Here is a 27,878-nt window from a genome sequence, read left to right as displayed (position 1 = left end):
CGTGAATTTGACATACATCCGATTAAGTATCGCCCGTAACACTAGCAGGTACGAGATTTACCACCTCCTGGAATTTCTTTCCCTCCTCGATACTCCCATCGGGGTAAACGTAGCATTTTATAGCGGCGTAGTTGCCCGATCGAACGCGAGAATCGTCTTCTATCGATAACGCGAAAATATGGAATAGATTCTCCGACGAGAGTGCTTTCGATGATGCGAATTTTAATGGAATGCCAGATGGTCTAATATTGATATCGAACGGAGGTGTGTCCTCTGCAATATCGTCGATGAGGGCCGCGTGAATAATAAAATAAAGATTCGACGACAACGCGGGGGTTCCTGTAAATCGATGGAGAACGTCACGTTGTGTTCCTAACGGTGGAGATGTTATTCCAGAGCGAGGAAATTTTTATCCGGAAACAGTTTTCATGAAATTAACCGTTGCATCACGTTGTGTCCAAGTTTCCCGATTTAAAAAGTATTTACTGCCTCATTTATACCTTGTTACGTGATATTCATTCGGGAACATTGAACGAGTTGGAAGTGAAATAAAACTTTGTGGTGCTATGAGAGTAAATTAATTGAACAAAATTTCCAGAGAAAATTTAGAAGATTCAGCCGTCAATTTCATCGTCAAATACATATTTTATATTAATAATTTTAACTTAGAAAGATATCGAGTCTCAGTGTGGTTTTCTACTTTTGTCTATGTTGATATATTATTTGATATAATTATAATTTAATATTTATTAAAATGATTAAACACTTTTCTGTATAACAGGCTTCATTTGGATACAATTGCACTTAAATTTAGAGGTCTTTAGACTCCTAAAGTTCTTCGGATAAGTTTGCACTGAGGACCCATCTTTATTCTTTTAACGTAAGTTGGATACAAAATTATGCGCAAGAAGGTATAGAAGAAGGGCTTCCAGTAAAAACCAACTATTCCGATGAATTTTGTACAAAGTTAAGGACTAAAAACTTATAATGGAAGAACCAATTCACAAGATAAAAACACTTCACTGTTCTTCGTTTTTGTGCAGAAGTTAAGGGGGTCTTCTACTGTAACTCGTCAAAAAAATCGATATTTTTTTGCATTTTCTTGAAGGATATAGGCTTAGAAATATGTGTGCAAAAGCATATCACTGAACTCCTAAAATTAACGAAGGTATACCTATTGCTCTGATCCTTCTGTTTAAACACGTTTTTCTCAAAACTATACTTTCTGAATTGGCTTCCATGATATCTCAAGATTTACTTGACCGATTTTATTCAAATTTGGTGTGCACCTTTAGTACATGAATGAAGTCAAAATCATTATTCTGTCTATTTTTTTTTAGCCTGCTAACGTTAAAAACAAGGAAAAAATCGACATTTCAACTACAAAATGCTGCCATTTCTTTATTATCAACTTTTTTCTTTACTTCTAATACCGGCTATAGATCAATGTATCCTAATTAAGAATCTTTTTCATTTTTTTATTTTAAACAAATTAGAATCATGGAAGCCATTAGAACACTTTTCGGAACGCGACTGCGTGCGAGGCTCTGTACTGCCACTAATTTTGACTATTTCTCATTGTAAAAATTTGTAAGTATTACCAAAAGGCCACTAAAAATATATGTGAAACGTTGATGCAAGAACTTGCGCAGTTTCTTTATAAAAAAATGCCAAAAAAGACGTAAAAAGACGTGTGTTACAGCAGAAGATCTCTTTAAAGCAATATCTCTACCACTGATATAATTTTCTACAACATATTTTATTCCATCAATAATCGAAAACATACTTTTACCACTAATGAGACAATTTTATTTTTCGTTTTAATTTATATTTACCATATATCCTTCTTCCTACAAAATTTCAACTAAATATATTTTTTTATTACTGACAAAACAATTTTATTCTTCGTTTTAATTTATATTTGTTATACCCTCTTCTTCCAACGTAATTTCAACTAATGATTAAAAATATTCTTCGTTTTAATTTATATTTATTATATCCTGCTATTCCAACGTAATTTCAATTAACGATTAAAAATATTCTTCATTTTAATTTATATTTATTATATCCTCTTCTTCCAACATAATTTCAACCAACGATTAAAAATATTCTTCGTTTTAATTCATATTTATTATATCCTCTTCTTCCAACGTAATTTCAACTAACGATTAAAAAGATTTAAAAATTTCTGTGCGTATCATTAACATTGTAGATGTACTGAAGAGTGCTAAAAAGTGAATAAAAACGTTTAGATTCGTTCGAAGTTATTTTGTCTTTACCACAAGGTCACACCTGACTAACCCAAAGAAACGAAGCCTTTTTAGTAAATCCGAAAGTGCAGGAAACTTTTCTCTTGGGGCGCGGAAAATTTTGAAAGAAAAAACGCGCCACACGTGCACGTCAAATGTGAACGCGATCGAGCAGACTGTCTGGTCAGAGTGGCGGTTTACGACCAGTATTGTTCTGCGAGTCGACGATGGACAACGGTGCCTAACGATCCAAAATTGCCGCGTGTACCATTCGCCGACGTTGCAATATACGGCTCGACTCAGACCGAGGCTGCTTAATTTGTTTAATGCGGCACGCCTTTGAATGCCGACATATTTACTAAATAAATGCAATCGACCATTCGACGAAGTAAATGAATCTTCGTGACAACAATAAACCGCCTTTCGCCTTGGGCTTTCGTATTGTACGAAAGGTTAATCGCTACGTTAGCGATTTTGACATCGACACACTTAGCAAATGCAATTATGTCACACAATTCTCCAAATAATGGAGATTATGTTAATATTGAATAAGAATTATTTATACACTCAGTTATTATTTAATAACTTATTAAATATCACGAAATTGATAATACTCATCAAGGATCTACGGTAACATTGTTTATATTTTGAAACTTGAATATTAACCCTTTGCATTAAAAAAATTGTTTTCAACGTGAACAACTACCTTCAAAATAATTTTGTGGTGACGCTTCTGAGGATTAAAAGTCTGAGAACTGTGCATAACATCAATATAAATATCGATATTTTCAAATCTTTTTTCGTTTTGTGACCAAAAAATTCAGAAATGTATACGCCTTCGAGTAGAATGTCTACGACCTTTTTCGTAATTTCTTCCCCATATAATAGCAAAAATGGAACTTAAACTGTAAATTACATTTTGCTATGTAACTGCCTTAATAATACGGGTGACGGGTTAATATTCGGTAGAAAATGTTTTCTTTGGCCTATCTATCGATACGTCTAAAGTTGAATTTAATTTGTATAGTCCGGACCACGATATAGCGAGGTCGTAAACTCGAGTAGGTTTCAAAGTTTACACGTTTCAGCTCCCGAAACAAGTGAATTGACAGAAATACGAGCAGCTAAGGGCCTTAGACCATAGTCAGGGCCGTACGAAGAAATGTTATATTTAGTGTCGCCATTTTTAGTATCGTAACAGGTAAAGGTCTTAGTGAAGTCTTTAATATCTTAATTTGCCTGCTTATAGTATATGCATGTAGAAAATGAAAAAAGATAGTGCAGTTACGGACACAGAAAGACATTCAGAAAGGCACCCTCAAGCAAGATGTCATGTACGGCTCTAAGTGCCGCAGCAGTAGTCGGTCCCAACCCTCAAGAGTTTAGTTTACGACCTCGCTGTATCGTGGCTCGGACTATACCCGTTTGCTCCTTTTGTCATCGATCCTCTCAAGTTAAACGGAAAATACATAACTCGCAAGCAAATCCATCCGATGAAACGTTTACCGTTCGGAGGGATAAAAAGGTAAATAATTAATAAGTCTGCGAGTCTAACCGTTCCTTTTATCACCAAGGCGAGCATTTATCGACGCAAGGGTAAAACAATCGCTCGTCTCGTTCGAGCGACGACGCAACGCGACCGGAAGACCGAACGAACAAATTAGACACATCAACGGTACGAACGGCGACAAAGGTACCGATATTTCCCCGTTCCCTTACGCCTCGGCACTGGAAACCGTTCGGCTCTGAGCGTCGATATAACGGAAAAGACGTTGGCAAATAAATCACAGCGTCCGTCTTCTTCGCGCGTCGCTTTATAAAGGAATTTTATGCTCGGCGGGGGGCGTGTCTCGCGATAAAAAGTTCGCCGATCGGGTCGTCAATTCGACGGTACGTTCTGAAAATAATTAGACCGAAGGTGTTCGACGAAAAGATACAAGGAACGAGTTCGCAGCTCGACGCGAATCGATAAAACTCCGCTTCCACCCTACTTAACTTTGTATACTCGTAAAATTCTATTAAACCGTGCTCGACGAGCATTCGCGGAGCGTCGCGAGAGAAAAAAAACCCGTCAACAGTGGCGGGAAGAGAGGGAGAGAGGGGAAGGGGAGTGTACGCTTTGAACCGTAAATTTCGAGCGAATTAGCCGACGAGCGTTCTGGAAGATTCGCGCGACAGGAGAAATATAATTATGCTCGTCTGGAGAGGGGAAGGGAGGCGCTTCTATTCGCAATGGCCGCGGATTGTCGCGAGTAATGGCGAATTAGGAACGGTAAATTCGGATCTGCATAATCAAATCGGTCCCGTAATGAAATGACATTCGGACCCGCCGTGGAACGGCATCGTACGTGCATACACGCGCGCGCGTGCAAGGACGACCACACACGACGGTCTTTCGAATTTTCCTGCATCGATTCCGTTGGATTCGATACGAGGATCCGTCTTCATTTCCCTAATTGTACGAGCCCTCCGCGAGAATTACGTACGGTAGACGCGGGGGCCCGAGGCATTATGCAACGATGATTCCGTGCAACGACGAACGAAACTGTTGCTCGCGAAGTTCGAAGATGAATTTCACGTAAATACGAATCTTAGCGACGATCCACCACCTTTGGACAATTTTAATTATCCAACGGGCGATATTCATTGGTTTAATAATACATCGACTTTATAGTGAGCCCTGCCTTAGGCACAGGGATATTCGAGGAGGGTATACAGGGTGTTCGGCCAACCCTGGGAAAAATTTTAATGGGAGGTTCTAGAGGCCAAAATAAGACGAAAATCAAGAGTATCAATTTCTTGACTGAGACTTCGTCAATAAGTTATTAAAAAATTGCAAATCGTACTGGGAAAATTATTTTTTATTGCCGAGCTCAATTACAATCATTTTTTATGAATACACATACCCCTGAAATCCTACTCAGTTTCGAGAAAAAAATTCCTTACCGAAAATCCAATGTGAGGTTAGAAATGCTTCCCTAAAATTTCACGCGTATCTTTAAAATGTCATAATTTGTGAGAAAATTGGACGATTTTAATGTTTCAAAAGGCAAACAACACGAATTTTAGTGGAAAATATATAGATATTCCAAGAATATTCGAAACGTTGTTCCTTGACTCCGTAAAGTGAGAAAACCCTGTAAAAATGTTCCAATTCTCAAACGACCATAACTTCTAGAATAGTGAATATATTTCAATGAAACTTTTCTCTGAAGTGAGTTCATGGGCACCTACAAAAAAGGATTAGACAAAATTTCAGGTGAGCGTCAAACAAAATTCCTAAAAATGAAGAACGAATTTTTAAGAAAAAACGATAAGGCGAAAAACAAAATTTCGAATCGTTCTAAAAAAATTATTTCTAGGTTTTTGGGTCTAATACAACCATTTTTGGTGAATACACATACCCCCGAAATCCTACGTACTTTCGAGAAAAAATTTCAGGAAGGTGGACAAATTTTTCGGCGAGAAAAAAAATTTCAAATCGATTTGGAAAAATTATTTTCGGTTGCATGGGTGAATTACAATAATTTGTGGTCAATAGACATACCCCCGAAATTCTGCGCATTTTCTAGAAAAAAATTCAGTACGGGCGTAACTTTAAACGTTAATAACTTTTTAACGAAGCCTCCATCAACAAATAGGTATTCTTGATTTTTGTCCTCTAGAATATCCTATTACAATTTTTCTCAGGGATGACTTAATACCCTGTACACATACGATTATGTATACGATTAGAAGGTTGATCGACCACCTGCGAGAGAGTTAAGAGCATAGTCCTCTGATGGCGAGAGCAGGAAGTGGCGTCATAGCTTGGTAGTTCGAGTCACGACTTTTGTCTTCTGGTTATATACCCCTGATTTGAGTCTAATTATGTTTATAAAATATTTTGTATAAGCATATAACTGCTATAACTTATACAGAAATATGCTACTTGCTTTATTTAATGATTTTATGTAAAAGCTAATTTATAACTTTCTTTAAGAACGATTGAGATTTGTCAATAACAAAAAGATTAATCTAAGAACGGTTTTAACTGTCATTTATAGAATTAAATGCTTTTGATTTGTAGCTAGTCCAAAAGTAAACATGCGTCTGTATTATATTTCTTTTCACGTAATTATTTTTTTTTTACTTATTTTATTTTATTTATACTCCATGTAATGTGCAGTATGTTTTGAAACTCCTATACAAAATGTATGTCTAATCATTGAATCGGTGTATTATATAAGGTTCACGATTCCTATTTCTGTTAAAAATCGTAATGTTTTTTTTGTGTACGATTCAACGTCATTTAATTGTTCTTTGATAATTTTATCCTTATTTCTTCGTATTTTTAACACTTTGCTAAAATGTGATCGATCGTTAAGGTCGAATTACAGTTTTTACAATTTGGTTCTTGTTCCGACCGATGCGGAACACCGTTCGCGATGATTCTCGAAGGTCCGTTTATGACACGGACGGGAGTGTTAGTTTATTTCGCGTTTAATCACCAAGAATATTTTAGAGTTTATTTTTCTATTACCGGCAATTTCATTTTCGCGATAGTAAAGTTTATTTCAGTCACTTCGAGTTTTTCCATTTATTTTAGCCTTTAGAATTTCGTTTCGTTTAATAACCGACCGAATCATAACAGGGTCGGCCAAACCATGTGCGTAACGGTTGTTGCCGGGCACGGTCAACCTGGAGGCATCCTTGGCTGCATCGCTGGGCCTTCGAGAGCACCCCCATGCGTCCCATTGCCCTCACCCCCGCTCTATCGGGGTTGGCAAAAGGGCGTTAACATTAGTCAAAATTGTAGCCTAAGATCCTGATTGGGGATACACACAACCAATCCACTCGCGTGGAAAATCTTCGAGGTTTCTTGCGCGGACCCCGGACACTCTCGAGCAGACTAAACCAAATTCGCAAGGAAGACACATCAACCATAGTCTCAATAACTAGTCGTGCTCACCAGAGCGTATACAAATCAAAGTTACAGTCCACATACATTTTTGATAGGACTTCAGAATTAGCTGAAGATTCCTCCGCGTCGTTTAATCGTCGCTAAAATAATTGTCGACGCTGCGACGCATAAACAGTTCTTCTTCTTTCGACATCAGACACAAATGTGTTAATTTGGAGTGTCCAAGTCAGAATCGGTTTATTATTATTTGACCTTTTTTATTGAAACTGATTGCTGGGTTAAAATTGTATTTGGTTTTCCACCGATGGTTGTGTGTTATTCAAATGTTACAATGAACTATTATTATGAATACTACTACTACTAAAACCTCAACAAATTATAATGTCATCAGTGACATCTTCCTCGTTAATTGTTAGATTGAAATGGGAAACTGAAAAATAGTAAAAAACAAATAACATTAGGGGAACGAAAACTTGTAATATAGCACCTACAATCAAGAGATCTTGCTACGAGAAATGTTCAAAATTACAGCAAACGTTACGCAATCTTCGCGGAGAAAAAATAAAATTGTCTCTCATATACCTATTCAGAATTCCTAATACGATATCATCATTCTGAGTTACATCAGCACATTTGGATACGTTTGTACAATATGTTCAGTTTCGCTCATCACTGTAAATCACCGCGGCGCAGAGCAGAGAGAATTGCAGAACGGAGAATCGTCGTTTGTTCGTACAACCATGGACGAACATGGTCGGCTTTAGTTCTTTTGTTCCGGCGAGTTTGTGTGAAAATGTGATTGCTGTAAGTGTGACGTATATTGATGTCCCTCGAGAATCCCATCTCGAGAATTCTCCAGATTTTTTTACTAAGTTTTCATTCACGTTTCTCGAGAATACAATATTCAAACATATTGGGATATTCGATTGACGAAGAAAATTTCTTTACCCCACGAATCATAGAATACAGTATGCATATAATAATTTTGTATGCTTTTTTGTAACAACATTAAGGGGAATTAGTGTAACACGTTACAAAAATAATTTTTTTTCCATACATTAAAATTATTTCAGTTAAAGTCAAGATGAAATTACAGAACAAAAGAATGATTCAAAATTAAATTCTCTGTCGAATTAGTTAAAAATATTATCCGTTTTCAGATTGTTAAACAATGAAACGAAACGACTAATCTTTTTGAAATTATCCGTCAAAACGTGCTAGTTTAGCTGAACTTTGTGGTTGCAGATACACTATAATTGTACATAAAGTGTGCGACACGTGAAAGCATACTACATCGAATCGACAAACACATCCCCCGAACCAGGACGCAAACAACGTGCCTCTGCATCATTAATTTAGACCAGAGTGAAGTCACCGTGACGACCATCAAATTCGGTAGTTAAATTTCTCACTATGCTCCACAGTCATGTTCTGAGAAAGTTTCAACAGTATTTTACAAAATAAATTACGAGAGATAGCTCTTTCGAATTTATGTGTATGGTCTCATTGTTTGATATGAAAAAAATTCATCTTTCTCTTTTCTTACATATTTTAAATGTAGCAAAGTGTTAAAGCAAAAATCTTAAAAATTGCTGCAGCTTTGCAGATTTGAAGTTAAACATTAATATATTGATCTCCTAAGAAAGTTGTTCCTAAAAGTATTTTTAGAACCGTATTTTAATTATATTAATCTATTAAATTGTTCGATTTTTCCAAGTCGTGAAAGCAAACAATCTTTTTAGTAAGAATATCGTGTTTTGCATGACTGCTATTTTGTTAAAAATCATTCTAATTTTCTTAGCCTAATATTGAATTTGTTTAATTCAAAATGAAAATATTTGAAGATTGTTTCAAGGAACACAAATATTGTATAAATAATTGTTCCTTTTGAAATAATTAATTTTATCAATTATCTAAGTCACAAAAATTTTATACTGATGAAACTTGATATTATTATCGTTTGAATATTGCAACTCGCACAAAAATGACTTACATTTTATATCAAATTTTCTTCGTTTAAATAATGGCACTGTTAAGATACAAAAATTATTCTAAATCCAAAATGTGATTTATAAAAGAAATTGATTCATAAGCATTAATCAATATGAGTTAGTATAATTATTAAACCACTTTCTTATTGTTTAGAGTTATTTTGAAGTCCCTTGAAACAATATATACTCCAAATCTCTGTATTGGATTTATTAGATATTATTTGTCGTTAAATTTACTTACATTTTAGATGAATCGTCACTGCACATATGTTTTTGCTCTCGGATGTCGTTCAAGGAAAAGGGTAAAGTGATGTAAAGTGTTTGAATTGCTTACCTGCAACATACAAAACCAAGTATTGAAACGTAGTTCCATAAATAGTTTCTAATAATCTAATCGAATTATTTTCTTATTTCACATCCACTAAAATGAATTGTTTAATATTTCTGTGTATACATATACATAAATGGCAAGTTACAAATCATACAATACTTAAATATCTGTTTTATTATTAATAACTGAACTTAAAAGTACTGTTGAGAGCTCGTGCAATGTGTTGCACGTCGAGAGCTCTTCTTGCACGTCTGATGATATGCAAGGCGTTGGTTTGATGTAGTGGACTGTATTTTGCTGGACGTAGACCCTCTCTCGTTCATACGGCGTTGTGTGTCGTGTATCGACGTTTTGTAGATTGGTGTCGTTCGACGTCTTGATAATTTGTGTCGTGTATGCTAAATATTACGCCTTATATCCTAATGCAAGAAGCCAGCCGCATCCAATCAGAACCCTTTTCATTCAGGATTGGTGAGCTGGTACTTCTTGCATTTCGTGTTCGCGAGGGTGGATTGCGCGTCCCAGGTATTGGGAAAGACCCTGGCCCAACGGTCAGGACCAGGTCGCAAGGTCGCTGGAGCGAGCCCTTTATGGCGGTTATTATGTGATTTAGTTTACATTGACACTAAAACCACTTAGCTAACGGCTTGTAGTGTCAATGTAAACGCTGAATTGCCGGTATAAATGGGCCTACATGTTTCGCGACGCAACAAGTACACTTCACAAAAAATAACATTTTTATTTTCAAAAATATCTCGTTCATTTTTGGAAACATTTCTCATATAAATTCTGAAAAGTAAAATGTAAAAAAATTCGTCATACCTAAATAAATCGAGACAGAAATTTCTAAACAGGACAAAAAAAAAGTTTGATAAAAGGAACAAATTAAAAACATTTTTTTTTAATTAATTTACCTTCATAACATAGATGATGTGTTAACGAGAACGTCAAACATTTTTAAACGAACAATAAAATAATCATACTTGGTTATTTGCTCAGGGATGAAGCCATTACGAACGAGAAACGAGGAACGCGACGCGGAGAGAGTATTTCTTTCGAGTCGTGTTTCATCGAGTAATTCGAAGATATCGGAGTCAGAAATTCTTCGAGCTCCGACGCAAAAGAACTTTTCGTGGAAAATGTTCCACGTCAATTTCAATACTGCTGTAGAAAGACAATATCCGCGGTCGAATTAGAAGCAAACGTTGCTTTCAAAGACGGCGCGGATGAAACGAATTTTATTACTTTCCGTCTCTATTGTACTTACAAGGGAACATCCCGAGGTGTAAATCTCCAATCTTGATGAAACTTCGCAATTTTGTAGTTCTCATAAATCTATTAGACCCGTATTTTTTTGTAGCTGCTAATATTCACTTTAGGGGGTTGAAATCAGCCCTCAAAGTTGGGGGTTCAAAACATACTTTGTTGAATATCTCGGAAACTATGAGAGATGGGGGTGTGCTTTCAATTGACGAAATTAATGTTTTTAAACGGCGAATTTGATGGTGTAAAGAGATTTGCAAAACTTTTATTTGTTTAAACAATATGTTAAAAAATAGCACATTTTTTCATTTTTCTCGTTGGATATTAATGATTTTTTTTTTTCCATTTGTACAGAGAAACTACACATCCATGTACAAAATACGGATAAATTGGAATTTTGATTTTTTCACAATAATGAAAGATTTTATATTTGTAATTTTTTTCGTATTTCGATTCGTTATACGAAGTACAAGATCGCATATAATACGACAAATGCTATGGTTTAATGACTTTTGTTTAATTATATTATAGTATGCTTTGCTGGCTGATCCCAAAATGGTAAAAATTTCGGTCTAATGACAGGTATAACGTTTACCTGCGCTGCGTACTAAAGGGCAGCGTATAAGCGTAAGTAAGGTTTCGGCTTAACGATTGCAGGACCTGTTTATGAGTGTGATACTTTTATTAAGGAGTCTTTACTGAACGAGGGTCGTTTTAAATATTAGTTGGTTGTATCTTATGTTCTGATTTTTGAACGTCAGGAAGCTCTGAAAAGAACTGTTTCATTTTCGTCCTTTGCTGATTTCCAAGTGATCGTAATTGCTGTCCGAGGTAGAAAAATATGATCGATGCGATCTTTTACTGCCAATTGTTCCAACCCGGCCATGATGGTTCACATTCCTAAACTGTTAGGAAAGTCCTTCTACAGCTTTTAGACCTTCTGTTTTCGGAAAATGAACTTTATAAACGTTTCTGGTTGGATACGATAATTAGGATAGGGATACAAGTGACCAGTACTGCAATCATATTGAAACTATACAGGGAGTTCGGCTACTAATAGTAAAAATTTTAATGAGCGATAGTAGAGGCCAAAATAAGACGAAAATCAAGAATACCAATTGCCCAACTGAGGCTTTATTAAAAAGTTATTAAAAAATTAAATTAAAAAATTTGAAATCATTCTGAAAACATTATTTTCGGTTGTGGAAGTCAATTACAATCATTTTTTGTGAATAGACATACCCCCGAAATCCTAACCATTTTCGAGAAAAAAATCGGGAAAGTTTGAAATTTTTCAACAAAATTACAAAATTTCAAACCATTCTGAAAAAATTATTTTCGGTTGCAGGGATCGATTACAATCATTTCTGGTCATTACACATACCCCCGAAATCTTACGCACTTTCGAGACAAAAATTCTTACCGAAAACTTCAACCCCTTAAAGTGAATATTAGCAGTTACAAAGAAATACGGGTCTAATAGATTTATGAGAACTACAAAATTGCGAAGTTTCATCAAATTAATATTTAAAACGACCCTCGTTCAGTAAAGACTCCTTAATAATAGTATCACACTCATAAACAGGTCCTGCAATCGTTAAGCCGAAACCTTACTTACGCTTATACGCTGCCCTTTAGTACGCAGCGCAGGTAAACGTTATACCTGTCATTAGACCGAAATTTTTACCATTTTGGGATCAGCCAGCAAAGCATACTATAATATAATTAAACAAAAGTCATTAAACCATAGCATTTGTCGTATTATATGCGATCTTGTACTTCGTATAACGAATCGAAATACGAAAAAAATTACAAATATAAAATCTTTCATTATTGTGAAAAAATCAAAATTCCAATTTATCCGTATTTTGTACATGGATGTGTAGTTTCTCTGTACAAATGGAAAAAAAAAAATCATTAATATCCAACGAGAAAAATGAAAAAATGTGCTATTTTTTAACATATTGTTTAAACAAATAAAAGTTTTGCAAATCTCTTTACACCATCAAATTCGCCGTTTAAAAACATTAATTTCGTCAATTGAAAGCACACCCCCATCTCTCATAGTTTCCGAGATATTCAACAAAGTATGTTTTGAACCCCCAACTTTGAGGGCTGATTTCAACCCCCTAAAGTGAATATTAGCAGCTACAAAAAAATACGGGTCTAATAGATTTATGAGAACTACAAAATTGCGAAGTTTCATCAAGATTGGAGATTTACACCTCGGGATGTTCCCTTGTTAGTTGCTTTCTTGCACGACGCACGAATTAGACAACGGTCCGTTGCGAGAAAGAAATATCTATTCCGGAAGTACATTATTACGGTAAAGCCGCCTTTCATACCGGTCTGTTTTGAACGTGATTGTTCAGCGCCCCAAAAAAAAAATTGACGTAAATTCGTAAAAAACAATTTCCGTGGTGTATATTCGTTTGCAGTAGTCAATAGAGTTTACATACAGGGTGTTCGGCCACCTCTAGCAAAAATTTTAATGAGCGATAGTAGAGGCCAAAATAAGACGAAAATCAAGAATACCAATTTGTTGATGGAAGCTTCGTTAAAAAGTTATTAACATTTAAAGTGCCGCCCTTACTGAATTTTTTTCTCGAAAATGCGCAAGATTTCGGGGGTATGTCTATTCACCAAAAATGACTGTAATTGAACCCTACAACCGAAAATAATTTTTTCACAACAATTTGCAATTTTTTAATTTTCTCGAATAATTTCACACCTTCTCTATTTTTTTTCTCGAAAGTGGGCAGGATTTCGTGGGTATGTCTAATGACAAAAACTGATTGTAATTGACCCCCGCAACCGAAAATAATTTTTCCACAACGATTTGCAATTTTTTTTCTCCGTTGAAAAATTTAGGCACCTAATTGGATTTTCAGTAAGGAATTTTTTTCTCGAAAGTGCGTACAATTTCGAAGGTATGTGTAATGATAAAAAATGATTGTAATTGATCCCCGCAACCGAAAATAATTTTTTTAGAACGATTTGAAAAATTTTTTTTCGCCGAAAAATTTCAGCACCTACTCGATTTTTTTTCTCGAAAGTAGATAGGATTTCGGAGGTATGTGTACTCACCAAAAATGATTGTAGTTGACCCCCGCAACCGAAAATAATTTTTCCAGAACGATTTGAAATTTTTGAATTTAATTGTTAATAACTTTTTAACGAAGCTTCCATCAACAAATTAATATTCTTGATTTTCGTCTTATTTTGGCCTCTACTGTCGCTCATTAAAATTTTTGCTAGAGGTGGCCGAACACCCTGTATATGTATCTTCCGAAATGCTACTACAGTTTTTGACGGGAGCGAAAATTCATAGAACAAACAAACTCAAATCTCATCGATGCATAACGTGCATACTAGAAAAGCTTGAACACGAACAAAAAACAGTACTCTTCAGCCAGAATGACTAATAAATTTCACAATTTCACTGTACAATGTTGGCACTATTTTTTTATGATCTTCTAGTTTAAACAAAAATTTTAGGCGGAAACAGTGGGCAATAACTAGCTTAAATTATAGATATTAAGTTACATGGAGGTAATAATGTAGTCAAACTACAATCACTAATATAAAGATGAATTATCTATGTCAGAATACAACAATTAATTTAGATATGAGTGCTATAAATTTGAATAAATCTGCTTTTGAACACTTAAAAAATTTTGTAATTAAAAATCAGGATAACATTATATCATCTGTTTGATTAAAATGTAGAGATACAAGAAATTTTTGAGTTTCCACATTATGTACAATAATGACACTTTCTATATTTTATAACTTGACAATATATAAAATGTTATTAATACGTATATTTACTTACAAACCCTTAATAAAACTTGATTACATCCAAAGCAATATCTAGACTAACCTATTTTAATTACGTTGTAATGAAAATTAATTTGATGGTTAAGAAAATTAAATCGTATGCGTTTGGAAATCTAAAGGTTTGTTGACGCACTTTTGATGGAAAATGCGAGCTAATAATCGTACGTCGCTTGCATTCGGAAATTCGAGGGAAATTGTTCCGAAGACCAATATTTCCGCGAGTCACGACGGACGAAAATCGCTCGCAAGACGCGTAGAAGCTGGAATTTATTTTGCCATCAAAAACTTCAGAAATGCACCGTCACAGCGATGGCGAATTCAGATTTCATTGCACGTTTACCGTACTGTCGTCCAGACAAATCGTATTTTTGCCGTTTCAAAACTTGGAGATGCGTGGAATCGCGTATCCTGGCGCGCGCAAGATAGACAAATAATCGAATAACTAGAGTGGAAGGGAGAGACTTTTCAATGTTTTTCAACTTTTCCGCTACGCGATCTAACTGACGTTTGGCTGAACCTGTCACGACCTCGTGGACATCAAAGTTGAGCAATTTCACGGGTTCAAAGAAATGTCAATAATAAACACTCCTTACAATTTGTTGGGACGATAGATTTGTGGTGTCGCCTCCCATGCTCGCCACCAGAGGGGTCGTGCTCTCACAAGCGCTCGACCGACTCCTCAGTTGCTATACAGGGTGGTCCACGCAATTATTTCAAGTCATAACTCCGTTATTATTGCATTTACGAAAAAATGCCAAAGGAGAAAGATAAATGGTTCGAAGAGCACTACATCTGAAAGCCTTTAAATTTTTTTTAGATGCAGCAGTGCATGAGCAATTAACAATTGCATCATTTCTTTAAATAGAAATGCATATTTTTTTACACAGATCGATTCTTCTGTTCATTCTACGTAAAAAATGATTAGGATACTATGGCAAAAAAATTATTAGATCTCGAGATATTTTCAAAAAATGTCTTTATTGATGAAGATACTCAAACACTTCATGACTATGTTATAAAAGTAAACACCCTTTCGACATTGTTATCATAACAGAAACTGATTTGTACGAGTAAGCATTTCATCATTCAGTAGCAATTCACATATCGTAACTCGAGTACGAAAACAAAGAATTTCAAAAAGTGTAACTGTATTTCACTAAATGCAGGAAAATGTATTTTACTAACAGTGAGAAACAAGATATGTACGAAACTTTTGTGTTGTGTGACAAAAATACGAATGCCGCCGCAAGACTGTACCAGGAAAAATATCCAAATCGTCGACAACAAACGCGACAATTGTTTTTCAAATTGAATAACAGTTTGCAACACTATGGTTCATTTACCAAACCCAAAAGAGAAGTTCCAACACCAGTAGTAGGTAATGAAAACGACAGAGTGAACATACTCGCTTATTTACAGTGGAAACCACAAGCATCTACACGAGAAATATCAAGAGAATGCAATGTAAGCTTCGGTAGTGTGAAACGAATTTTAAAATCAGAGAAGCTTCATCCGTATCGATTTAGTATTGGGCATGCCTTACATGCTGGAGATTCAATAAGACGTATGCAATTTTGTCAATTTGTTTTAAACCAAATTCAGATGAACGAAGATTTCCCGCGGCAGATTTTGTGGACGGATGAACGTACGTTCACCAACAATGGTATTTTTAATCGTCATAATGAACATACATGGGCAAGAAGTAATCCATTCCTCAGGAGGAACATACATCACCAAATAAGGTACACTATTAATGTATGGTGTGGGATTTAAAATATCAATATTATCGGTCTATACTTCATCGACGGTGCCCTAAACGGAGAAAAATATCGGCACTTTTTGGAATTTGAATTGTCATCTCTTCTAAACGACATTCCTCTTCGAGACAGGCTAAATTGTAAATACTTTCAACAAGATGATGCACCGGCACACAACTCACAAGTGGCCATGCGGTTTCAAAAAAATAAGTTTTCCAATAACGTTGTCGCAACAAATACATCAATACGTTGACCAGCCCGTTCACCTGATTTAAGTTTCCTTGACTTTTTTCTGTGGGATTATTTGAAAGATAGAATTTATTCAAATCCCATAGATTCTGTAGAGAATCTGAGAGAAAGAATCATACTGGAAAGTGCAGCAATAACTGCAGATAATTTAAACGCAGTTATGCAAACAATAAAAAAACGTTATCAGAAATGTTTAGAATGTAATGGAGAAGCATTTGAGCATCTTCTTCAATAAAGACATTTTTTGAAAATATCTAATAATTTTTTTTCCATGGTACCCTAATCATTTTTTACGTAGAATGAACAGAAGAATCGATCTGTGTAAAAAAAATATGCATTTCTATTTAAAGAAATGATGCAATTGTTAATTGCACATGCACTGCTGCATCTAAAAAAAATTTAAAGGCCTACAGATGTAGTGCCCTTCGAACCATTTATCTTTCTCCTTTGGCATTTTTTCGTAAATGCAATAATAACGGAGTTATGACTTGGAACAATTGCGTGGACCACCCTGTATATACATACATTCCTCGATCGACTTCCCAATAGCCCAGTCGTCTTGTAAGACAGGGCCTGCTAGAAAGCCTTACTGATGAGTTCACTAGCAGGCCCGGACGAAACGTGCCCCGTCCTTTCCATTTCTGTCCTCCTACGATTCTCACGAGTTCCTAACCGCAGCAAAGCAGCGCCACGGATTCATTTTACACAAACACTCATGATTTCAAGAGTATTTAAGAGCATTGTATTTACAGCTGGAAATATACAGGGTGTTTGATCACCCCTGGGAAAAATTTGAGTGGAAGATTCTACAGGACAAAATAAGACGAAAATCAAGAATACCAATTTGTTGATCGAGGCTTCGTTAAAAAGTTATTAACGTTTAAATAACTCCAAAATTTTTCCCATTTTCGAGAAAAAAATTCTTTATCGAAAATACAATGTCTGGCCACAGACATTACTGATTTCCCTGAAATTTCATGCGTATGTTTAAAACATCATAACTTCTGAACGGATTGGAGGATATTAATGTTTCAAAATGTAAATAACGCGTATTTTGATGAAGAACATGTCGAAATTCCAAGAATGTTCGAAAAGTTGTCCCTTAATCCCGTAAAGTCAGACGAATACCATAAAAATGATTCAAGTTTCAAACGATCATAACTTCCACAATGGTCAATGAATTTCATTGAAATTTTTTTCTGAAGTAGTTTTCACAGGCACCTACAAAAAACTATGTATTAGACAAAATTTCCGTACAGCATCAAACAAATTTATTAAAAATGAAAAACGACTTTTTAAGAAATACCGACAGGTAGTTAAATTTTTCGGCGAAATTGAAAAATTTCAATTCGTTGCAAAACCATTATTTTTGGTTGCGGGTGCCAATCACAATTATTTTTGGTGAATAGACATACCCCTGAAATTCTACGCAATTTCAAGAAAAAAATTCTTTACCGAAAATGTAATAGCTGACCATACATTCACATATTTCACTGAAATTTTCGTGAAACCTCGTTTTTATCACTTCATATGTAGATATAGTTCAATTATCCGGCATATAAAATTTGAATGGGAGATTTTCATCTTACGTTGGCCTCAAAAATCTTCCATTAAAATTTTTCCCAGGGTTGGTCGAACACCCTGTACATTAGTTTGTAATCATATTACGACACGACACACATGGGTTCGATGACGTGCGAAGAAAAGAGCACGTGCGAGTAACGTAGGAAGTTAACGCGTAATTGGTTCTGGCCGCTAAAGCGCGTGACCAATAGAAGCACGGCACCAAGTTCGCGAGTTTTATACTCCGTCTAAAATAATTAGTTCAATTTAGGGGTATCTAATTGAACAATGTTTCGCAACTGTACGATTTCTATCGACTAAAAAAGAAAATTTAGAAAACTCTGAGAAAAGAAACCGATACCTGGGTCGAATGAAACTTAAACGAAAGTTAATTCAGGTAATCTACAATTTTTATTTGTTTTTCGTAAATAATATTTGCCCAACTTGAACCATAACGCATGAACAAAATTTGCTCGATATTCGCCTATATCTTGGATCGAAAATACAGGATTGAAATATAAAGTTTTACACGCAAAAAGTTTTTCAATAAAGAAATTGTTTCAAAACATTTTTCTGTTACTATACCTTTCTTTCTTTTTGGAAAACACAGTATGGTCAGTCAATGAACGATAAAATAAAATATTGTGAGATATATTCGCGACTCTTTTCCAGGTTGTTGCGCCGGAACAGCATATTTGCTGTAGAATTTTTACACCCTCTTCGAAACTTGCCCTCTATTGTATGATATTAATCGAGCAAATTGATTTCAAAATTCTTCGAGAGTTTCATCGACTTCTCTCTCGCGAACATTCATAACGTAATTAAGCGACCTGAATGCTTACGACCCTGCCATTTTAATTAGAGACCAGCATTATAGTTTTTTCAGAATTTATTCCGAGCGAGATTAGGCGTTGCCAGTGTCGGGGCTGAATACACGCGTAATTAGGGGAAAGTACGATGCACACTTTTGGATCCTAGTAGCTGGTGCTGAGGGAATTAAGTAAGATAGGAATGGAATTTCTGTGAAACTCGTGCTAGTCAATTTACGTGTGCTCTTCCGTAATTAAAAATTAATTTAGATACAATTTGAAAGAATTTTACGGAAAACAAAAACAGAAGGAAGAGAGGAAACTGGAAAGGCAAGGAAATGCGTAATTATGTGGATAATGTTAATAAAAATTATCGTTACAGCAATGGTTAATTGTTAAATTTAAATATTCTATTTTTATTGATAATATTTTAAGTCATCTTTCATGTTTTGCAAGAATGATTATAATATTTTTAAATATAAATTAACACTCTTTTTAGAAGTATTAAATTGAATATTCTGTATCGCAAAAAAAACTTCCAATTACCAGCTATTTCTCAGTTCGAAAGGCGATGCTACCCTTTAAGTAAAACAGAAATTCAAGGAAGAACTTAATATATAGGTCATTTTTAATCAATGCTGCAGCACATCTTGCAAGTCTTCTTCGAAATGCAGAAAATGCCTGTGGTTTACAGGTTTCTTTTCTTCTTAGAAAGTATCATCAACCCTTTGTTCAAAAATATTCGATACATTGTTTTATCTTCCTATAAAAATTAGCATATAAATATTTCCAGAACAAATGTGGCTGTTATTTGCTGATATTCAGTGATCAATATTACAATAAAGACATTGATTCGTACGAACAAAAACATTTCTTGAATCTTGAAAATTGAGAATCAAAACGCTCACGATCGTTTGAGAATTCAATGGTTTTCGAACGCCATTTCCTTTCGGAGTACATGTTGTACCTGATTTTACACGGTAAGACATTCTCTTTGCAAACTGAACGTGACTAGATACTTAGAAGTACCAATCGATGACGCAGATATGAATTTCGAACGGTATCCGAAACTTTGCGTATAAAGTTGCCCGCCCTTGCTAAACTTCGCTGAGCGGAGCATGCAGATAAGCCATGAGAGGGTCTTTCGAATACTAACCTCTTGGTCTACATAGGATTGTTTACTCGTGCTCTATTAACGTATACAAATATCGCTTTGAATACCGCAGAATTCCTTCGAAATGCACTCCGATGAGGTTTATTGCGATAACTAACTGATCGAAGCTCAACTTTCCACAGAGATTATCATAACACGTAACAGTTTAATACAACATGAAGAAAAATATAAATATTAGGTCGCCCCATACGTTCCTGCCTAGCTTTGTACTATAATTTAAAGCAATATTTTAAATATAAAACGGAATTTTATGAACAACAGTGAATCTTTTCTCGTTGGATAACTCTCTCTCCTACATTTGGCAAAGCCATTGTATCGTTGCTAAAAAATTTGTTTCATTTTTCATTAATATGTAGTTCAACGCTTTTCATTAAACCATTAACATTTTCAAATTGTTTGCCTAGTAATAAACCTGGAGACTCTTGTATTTTATTTCTTATAAGGTACGGTTTTCATATTTGCTATCAAAAATATTTATGCAATCAGGCACACGTACTATACAGCGATGACTGATGGCTAGGCACGCCGATTGGCTGTAGCTTAATAGCGACGCCTGCTCTCACACGCGTTGCCATTATTGGCTGAGTCGCTCACAACTACAATTCCATTGCGTGACAAAGGACGCGAACAAAACGTATTGTTAAGGATTCTTAAAGAACCTTCACATCGCGGGGTTTATGATACGGATGTGACTTCTCTACTATTTTTGAGAATTAGGCCTTCGAGATATTTTTACTTGGCAAATTACGTTACGGTCATTAAGGAAACTCCAAACTCCACACGGGATTTGGAATCCTTGGAGCTCTTCCTTGCCTCAATAGCGATTGACGTATCGTAAACCCGCGGGAGCGCACATCTGCAGACCAGTCTTGGGGGCTTTGGCTTTCCTCAAATGTTTATAAAAAAGGCAACGTTCTCGCTCACTCTTGCATGGTGTACCTGGACACTGGACAGCAGGGTGGGCGGGAATGTTGCAAAAAGCAGGAAACGCCCCTACCAAGGTGACGATTTTGAGGATTGGCTTGACCAATCCTCCTATCGGTTAGCACTGCGCGTTTTCGTCACTTTGGTAGGGGAAGCCGAGCTTAGGTTAAGGATAGCATTAAGTTTTCGGATCAGATTCGTTTTTGATCGAGCCTTACAACCCTGAGTCGACTCTCCGCACTTGTAGAAATATTCTTGTGTAACACGAAGAGCAACGGGCTCTCAATCAGAAGCATCGGGCTTCAGGTATCAGTATGTTCCCAAACACCAGTTTGGGTGGTCCTTCGGGCATAAGGAAAGGAAACATAGTAAGGAGCTGTGTGATACGCACGGCCCGCGCAGTACATAGCACGTGGGCATAGTGCTTCGCGGACGAACCACGTATAGGAACAGAGTAGGATAGAACAAAACTGAGAGGCATTAGCGTAACCGTACGCTCAAAATCCTAGCCATGAATAGAACAAAAGTGTATCTCTTGTGGTTATGGAGACCCTACTACTATGTACCGTGACGTCAGAGCGGGCCTCTCTAGAGAGAATAAGGCGGCGCGAAGACCTTCTCTCCTTACCCTTGTCCCGTTTAGTTTGATGGTGCCTAGCCAACAAACTTCGAGCTTTGATACAATATCTATTTGTTTCAAATTTGTACGAATCGTTGATATTAATATGTTTGAAACTTTAGAATCCCCTGAACTGAGAAATTTTTTTTGTTTTCTATTAAATTATACATTTTATCCTCGTCAAGTTCAGAATATCGAACGGCACGAACTTATGGGACGGCCTAATAATATTACACATTATACAGTTTTGCAGAAATTCGTGACAAGGTTGAGTCTCCAATTTGATATTATAAAAGGTATTCTATTTAAAAAAACAGATTTTAATTATTCTTCGACATTATAAAGAATTTATCAAAGAGATACTATTTACGAAATAGTTGTTATGACAATGAGTAAATTAATAGTTCTTTACGTTAATACTGCTGTAATTTGTAAATTGAACTTTCTTTTTCTCTTTATGAAAGAATGTGTGAAACGTTTAAATTTAAAGTTGTTACGTTTTATTATTGCACTAGATTATTCATTATTTGTTACAATTAAATTTAATAATATTCATGTGTCATTCGACAGATAATATCATGGGAGCACGCGTAACAAATTTCATTAAATTCTATTGAACGGTTTTTGAGTTATAAAAGTGTAGTTTCGAGAAAAGCGCGTTTAAAGTTTTATATGACAACGCACGGTGTGCATAGTTTCGGTTTATGGATCATATATTTGTTATTTTAACGACCCTTTTAGTAGAACATCTCTCGCATTATTTTATTAGATCCAAACTGTCATTTCACTGAAAAATAACATTTACAATTTTGTTTGAAACTTCAAGATTTTCTATTCCCATCGAACATTTCTTTTGTAGGGCATTAAAAATCATAAAATTTTGGTTAAAACTTTCTCAGATATTTACAATAACTGAAAATAGACATTCACGCCAATAAATTGTTGCATTTTTAAAATAACACTCAGAAGAACCGAACGACGTATAATTCAAGGACGAACGCGTTATCGTAAAATTCCGATTCGTGAAATCTGTGATTTCGCCAAATACGTTTTCCAGCAAAGAATTACTTCCGGCCAGCCAAAGTCCACGATTTCACGACTGATGACAAAGAAACCAGAAAAAAAACGTCATATGTTCCACGTTTTCGCGTCAATCAGAGTCCTTGAGTCGCAAAAAAATATACTCAAGAATTATCGACATGCAGATCAACGTTCCGACACGAAGATTATGTCAACCGGGAGGAAAAACTGCTGACCGTGTTGCAGAACGTCCGAAAACCCGTGGCTGGTGGCTTGGAGCCAGTCAAAACTTTTTATATTCTCCCGTTGACCCCCTCTCCCCAGGTCCGCGTCATCACGATGCATTGAAGGATATTCGGTGATCGAAACGGATTATATTCGAGAACGGGGGTGGAAGAGGCACGTTCGGGACCGTTCGATGAAATTTGTACCGTCGAAGTGCAGGTTGACGGTACGACGATGGCGGTCAGAGCCAGATTCAAATATTTCCCCGATGGACGTGCGGATTTCCTAGGCAAAATGTTGCCGCGTTTCCGGTGGAACCCTTTATGCCAAACATCGCAAAAGCGAAATCGTTGGTCATTTTTCTGCCTCGTTGAACTGTAGCTAGGGCTCGTATAATGTATTTTAATCCTTTGCGGTGGTCATCCCATGAAAACAGAGGGAAACGTATCGAGCGGAATTTTTTAGTACCCAACTGAGCACAGAAATTGATTCTATTACAACACAAGCGATCTACTTTGACGATAATACAACGAATAATGAAACATTGAGTCAGTTTAACATGTTCACTGACAAATCAAAATCGTATAATATCCTGCGAGACTAAAACTTTGATCTTAGACCATTGAACATTGCATAATCTAAAATTTGTTTCAGTTCTTATTTCTGTAGCCTCACTAAAATTCACAAATCCTATTCAAATTTATTTCCTTTGACGTCTCAATTTGTGAATTAACTTTTCTAGTTCCATAAAATTCTCACATTCTTATACAGGGTGTTAGACCATCTCTGGGGGAATGGGAGATTCTAGAGGCCAAAATGAGACGAAAATCAAGAAGACTCATTTGTTGATTGAGGCTTATTTAAAATGTTAATAATGTTTAAAGTTTCATACCGACCGGAAAATTTTTTGGCGAAATTAAAATGTTTCAAATCATTCTGAAAAAATTATTTTTGGTTGCGGGGGCCAATTACAATTATTTTTTGTGAATACACATAACCCCGAAATCCTACGCATTTTCAAGAAAAAAATTCTTTATCGAAAATACAATGTCTGACCAGAGACATTACTGATTCCCCTGAAATTTCATGAGTATGTTTAAAACGTCATAACTTCTGAATGGATTGAAGGATTTTAATATTTTGACATGCAAACAACGCGTATTTTACTCAAAGCTATGTAGAAATTCTAAGAATGTTCCAAAAGTTATTCCTTAACCTCGTAAAGGGAGAAATACCTCATAAAAATGGTCCAATTTTCAAACGTCCATAACTCCTACAATAGTCAATGGATTGCAATGAAATTTAGTGTACAAGTAGAGTTCATAGATACCTACAAAAAAGTGTTAGACACCATTTCTGTATTGCGTTAAACAAATTTACTAAAAATGAAAAACGAATATTTAAGGAAAATCGACAAGTGCCTAAATTTTTTGAAGAAAAACAATTTTTTCAAATCGTTTTGAAAAAATTATTTTCGGTTGCAGGGGTCAATTACAACCATTTATGGTCAATAGATATACTTCCGAAATCCTACTCAGTTTCAAGAAAAAAATTCAATTCGAGAAATTTTTCGGCGAAAAAAAATTTTTTCAAATTGTTCTGGAGAAATTATTTTCAGTTGCGGGTATTAATTACAATCATTTTTTGTGAATAGACATACCTCCGTAATCCTACTCAATTTCGAGAAAAAATTACTTATCGAAAATGTAATGTCTGACCAGAAGTGACATGTTTTCCTTAAATTTCATGTCTATGCTTAAAAAGTCATAACTCCTGAACGAATTGGACGATTTTAATGTTTCAAAATGCAAACAACGCGTATTTTAGTCAAGAATAAGTAGAAATTCTATGAATACTGGAAAAGTTGTTTCTTAGCACGGTAAAGTTAGAAAAACCACAGAAAAGTGGCCTCATTATCAAATGGCCATAACTCCTAGAATAGTGAATACATTTTAAGTCTGGAAGTAGAGCTCATGGATATCTACAAAAAGGTATTACACAACATTTCGGTACAATGGCAAATAAATTTATTAAGAATGAGAAACGAATTTTTAAGAAAAATCGATAGGGGTAGGTGCCTAAATTTTTTTGAGGAAATAAATTTCAAATCGTTCTAAAAAAATAATTTTCGGTTGTCGAAATCAATAACAATCATTTTTGGTGAGTAGACATACCCTCAAAACCCTACTCGATTTCGAAAAAAAAATTCAGTATGGTGGACAAATTCTTCGACGAAAAAAAAATTTTTAAATCGTTCTGAAAAAATTATTTTCGGTTGTGGAGGTCAATTAGAATCATCTTTGGTGAATACACATATTTCAGAAATCCAACGCAGTTTTGAGAAAAAAATTCTTTACCGAAAATACAATGTCTGACCATAAATGAAGTTTCATGCGTAATCCCCTGAAATGCCATAAGTATGTTTAAAAAGTCATAACATTTGAACAGATTGGAGGATTTTAATGTTTCAAAATGCAAACCATGCGTATTTTAGTCAAGAATATATAAACGGCCGCACTCCTGATGCTTCAAACTCAAATCAATGGGTCCATCTGATCAATAAACTACGATTTCATTACCCTTTTTTAATATCGTTTAAAGTTACAACAAACAACCCTAGTCTTTAAACTGTCCGATACTAAAACCACAGACACACACACACACAAACCCATACAAACCAACCTGAAAACACAACTTTCGCCACTCAACACTACCTTCACTACAAATCACACATTATTTTTAAAAGGATACATATCCAGTTTTTAAAATAGGAATCCTCGTTCATCGAAGATTAGAAACGTTCAATAATTTTGTTTTTGTGAAACTCTTTTATTTTGAAGTTCCAAATTCTGAACAAATTATTTAATTTACTGAAGACTTGACAGTGCACTTGAAATGTTGAAAGCGCAACAGAATAGGGATTAGTTTCACGACTTTTATACCATTATATTGAAATTCGTAATGGGCATGGTTATAAATAAAGTATCAACCATAATAAATATTTTATAAAAGCAAAATACTCAGTTGTTATTGTAATATTTCTTAAAAAATTTGAATTACAAATTTTTTTTGTAACAGTACAAATAATTTGAAACTCATGTATATTTGAAAACAATACTATAGATATTGTTAATGGAATGATATTACCTTTATTAATATCACTATTATTTTCATTTCATGGTAAAGCCAGAAAAAAGTTCTTTTAGAATTATACTAAAGGCAGTGCTGTTTTAACATGGAATCACTTTCAACAATCGCGAGGTGAGTCTATAGCAGGTCTACCTCTGTCTAGATCTTTAAGAAAGGATAGACAATGCTCATGGTGTCCTTTGTCGTCAAAGTGGAAACAATGTTCTTCCATTCTCTGTATGTCTGTCTAGAAAGGAAGAGGTAAAATGTTTTCCGACGACCAGAAGTGTAAAGTCATTAGAATTCACTCAGTTTGAAATTTTTAATTTTGATTTCAAGACGTAATTATCTTGAACTGTAATTAAGAATAATTGAAATATAATTCTTGACCACATATAAGTTATATTCAGATATAAAAAACTCAATAAATTCATGAAAGTTAAATTGTTTAAAAAATACATATCTAATAAAATACTGATACTTTGTATTAAAATTATACAACAACGCTCATACCACGTTGGAAAACACCGGTTCTCGTCCGATCACCGAAGTTAAGCGGCGTTGGGCGCATTTAGTACTTGGATGGGTATTAAATTTATACTTTATATTTCTTTTTCTGGAATAAGAAAATATTGATTTCTTTAGAATTAATCAATCATAATTTGCTAATTATTAAGTATAATAATAAAATGATCTATATGTGGTCGAAAACGTCTATATTTAAAATATAATTTTAAGAATATTCGATGACATACAGGGTGTTCGGCCACCTCTAGCAAAAATTTTAATGAGCGATAGTAGAGGCCAAAATAAGACGAAAATCAAGAATACTAATTTGTTGATGGAGGCTTCGTTGCAAAGTTATTAACATTTAAAGTTCCGCCTGTAGAATGACAATCCGCTAAACAGCTGGTTCGCGCGGACGGTTGCGGCAGGCGAGTGCTAGTGATTCTCACGCAGCATGAAAAATTCTGCTTACCGACATTATCGACAGCCTTAGATTTTTGTCCACTTATGGGAATGCGAACACCTTACGTTGAATAAGATTCAACCTGTCTTATGAAAATCCAGAAGGGCATATCAAAACTCGTCCGACGAGATTTTCACAGAGAAAGGGTGAATGCCAGTTCCAATACACAATGTTGTGAACAAAAATCACCCACATGCGATTATACACGCCCCACGATTGTCCACAGTGTCCACAAGTATCCACAAATAATCCTTTCAGGCACTAACCACTATGCAATTAAATAAACACGTACCGCGATTATGTTATTCGTGAATGTCTACGTGTACGTGTATCACGATTCTTCCGAGTTACTTACGAATAAAACTGTTATTAATTTTTCAAATACACTTCAATTTAAAAATGTAAACAGGAATTTAATAAGTATTCGCTGATTGTTTATATCACTGTATTTCTTACATGCTACTTAATACATAACTGAAATGTGTCGCGTGAACTAGCTTGACTGATACTGTTTTACGACTGACTAGCTGGCCGAACACGTGCCGATGCTGCCCTTTGTCTCCGCTGTGTGTGAGAGAGATAAGCGAGGCGAGTGACGTAGAATCGGGGCCTGTTCGGCATATGTTTCTCTGAACCTCGTCGATCGATGGCACAGTCAGCTGCTAGTATTGTTACATTCTTCGCCGTGAACGTAAATCGATGCGAAAATTTCATTTATCCTGCGATTCCTTTTTACATTTTTAAATTGAAGTGTATTTGAAAAATTAATAACAGTTTTATTCGTAAGTAACTCGGAAGAATCGTGATACACGTACACGTAGACATTCACGAATAACATAATCGCGGTACGTGTTTATTTAAT

General features: G+C 35.3%; 2 protein-coding genes across 2 annotated transcripts in view; one reads left to right on the top strand and one right to left on the bottom strand.

Annotated features, from left to right (window-relative positions):
• LOC122400486 (caspase-1-like) overlaps window positions 1-1,883 on the top strand; it is a 134,258-nt gene extending 132,375 nt beyond the window's left edge. The window contains exon 6 of the mRNA XM_043401990.1: window positions 782-1,883. Coding sequence (XP_043257925.1) covers window positions 782-846 — 65 coding nt within the window. The 3' untranslated portion in view covers window positions 847-1,883. The remainder of the gene's footprint in view (window positions 1-781) is intronic.
• LOC122400523 (alkaline phosphatase-like) overlaps window positions 1-27,878 on the bottom strand; it is a 490,617-nt gene that overhangs the window by 287,457 nt on the left and 175,282 nt on the right. The window lies entirely within an intron of this gene.

This window comes from Colletes gigas, unplaced genomic scaffold, assembly GCF_013123115.1.
Source record: "Colletes gigas isolate AHSC1104 unplaced genomic scaffold, ASM1312311v1 Colletes_gigas_Sc00018, whole genome shotgun sequence".
Classification (NCBI taxonomy): domain Eukaryota; kingdom Metazoa; phylum Arthropoda; class Insecta; order Hymenoptera; family Colletidae; genus Colletes; species Colletes gigas.
The sequence above is the reverse complement of the archived record's forward strand: the minus strand, read 5'-3'. Positions and strand labels throughout refer to the sequence as shown.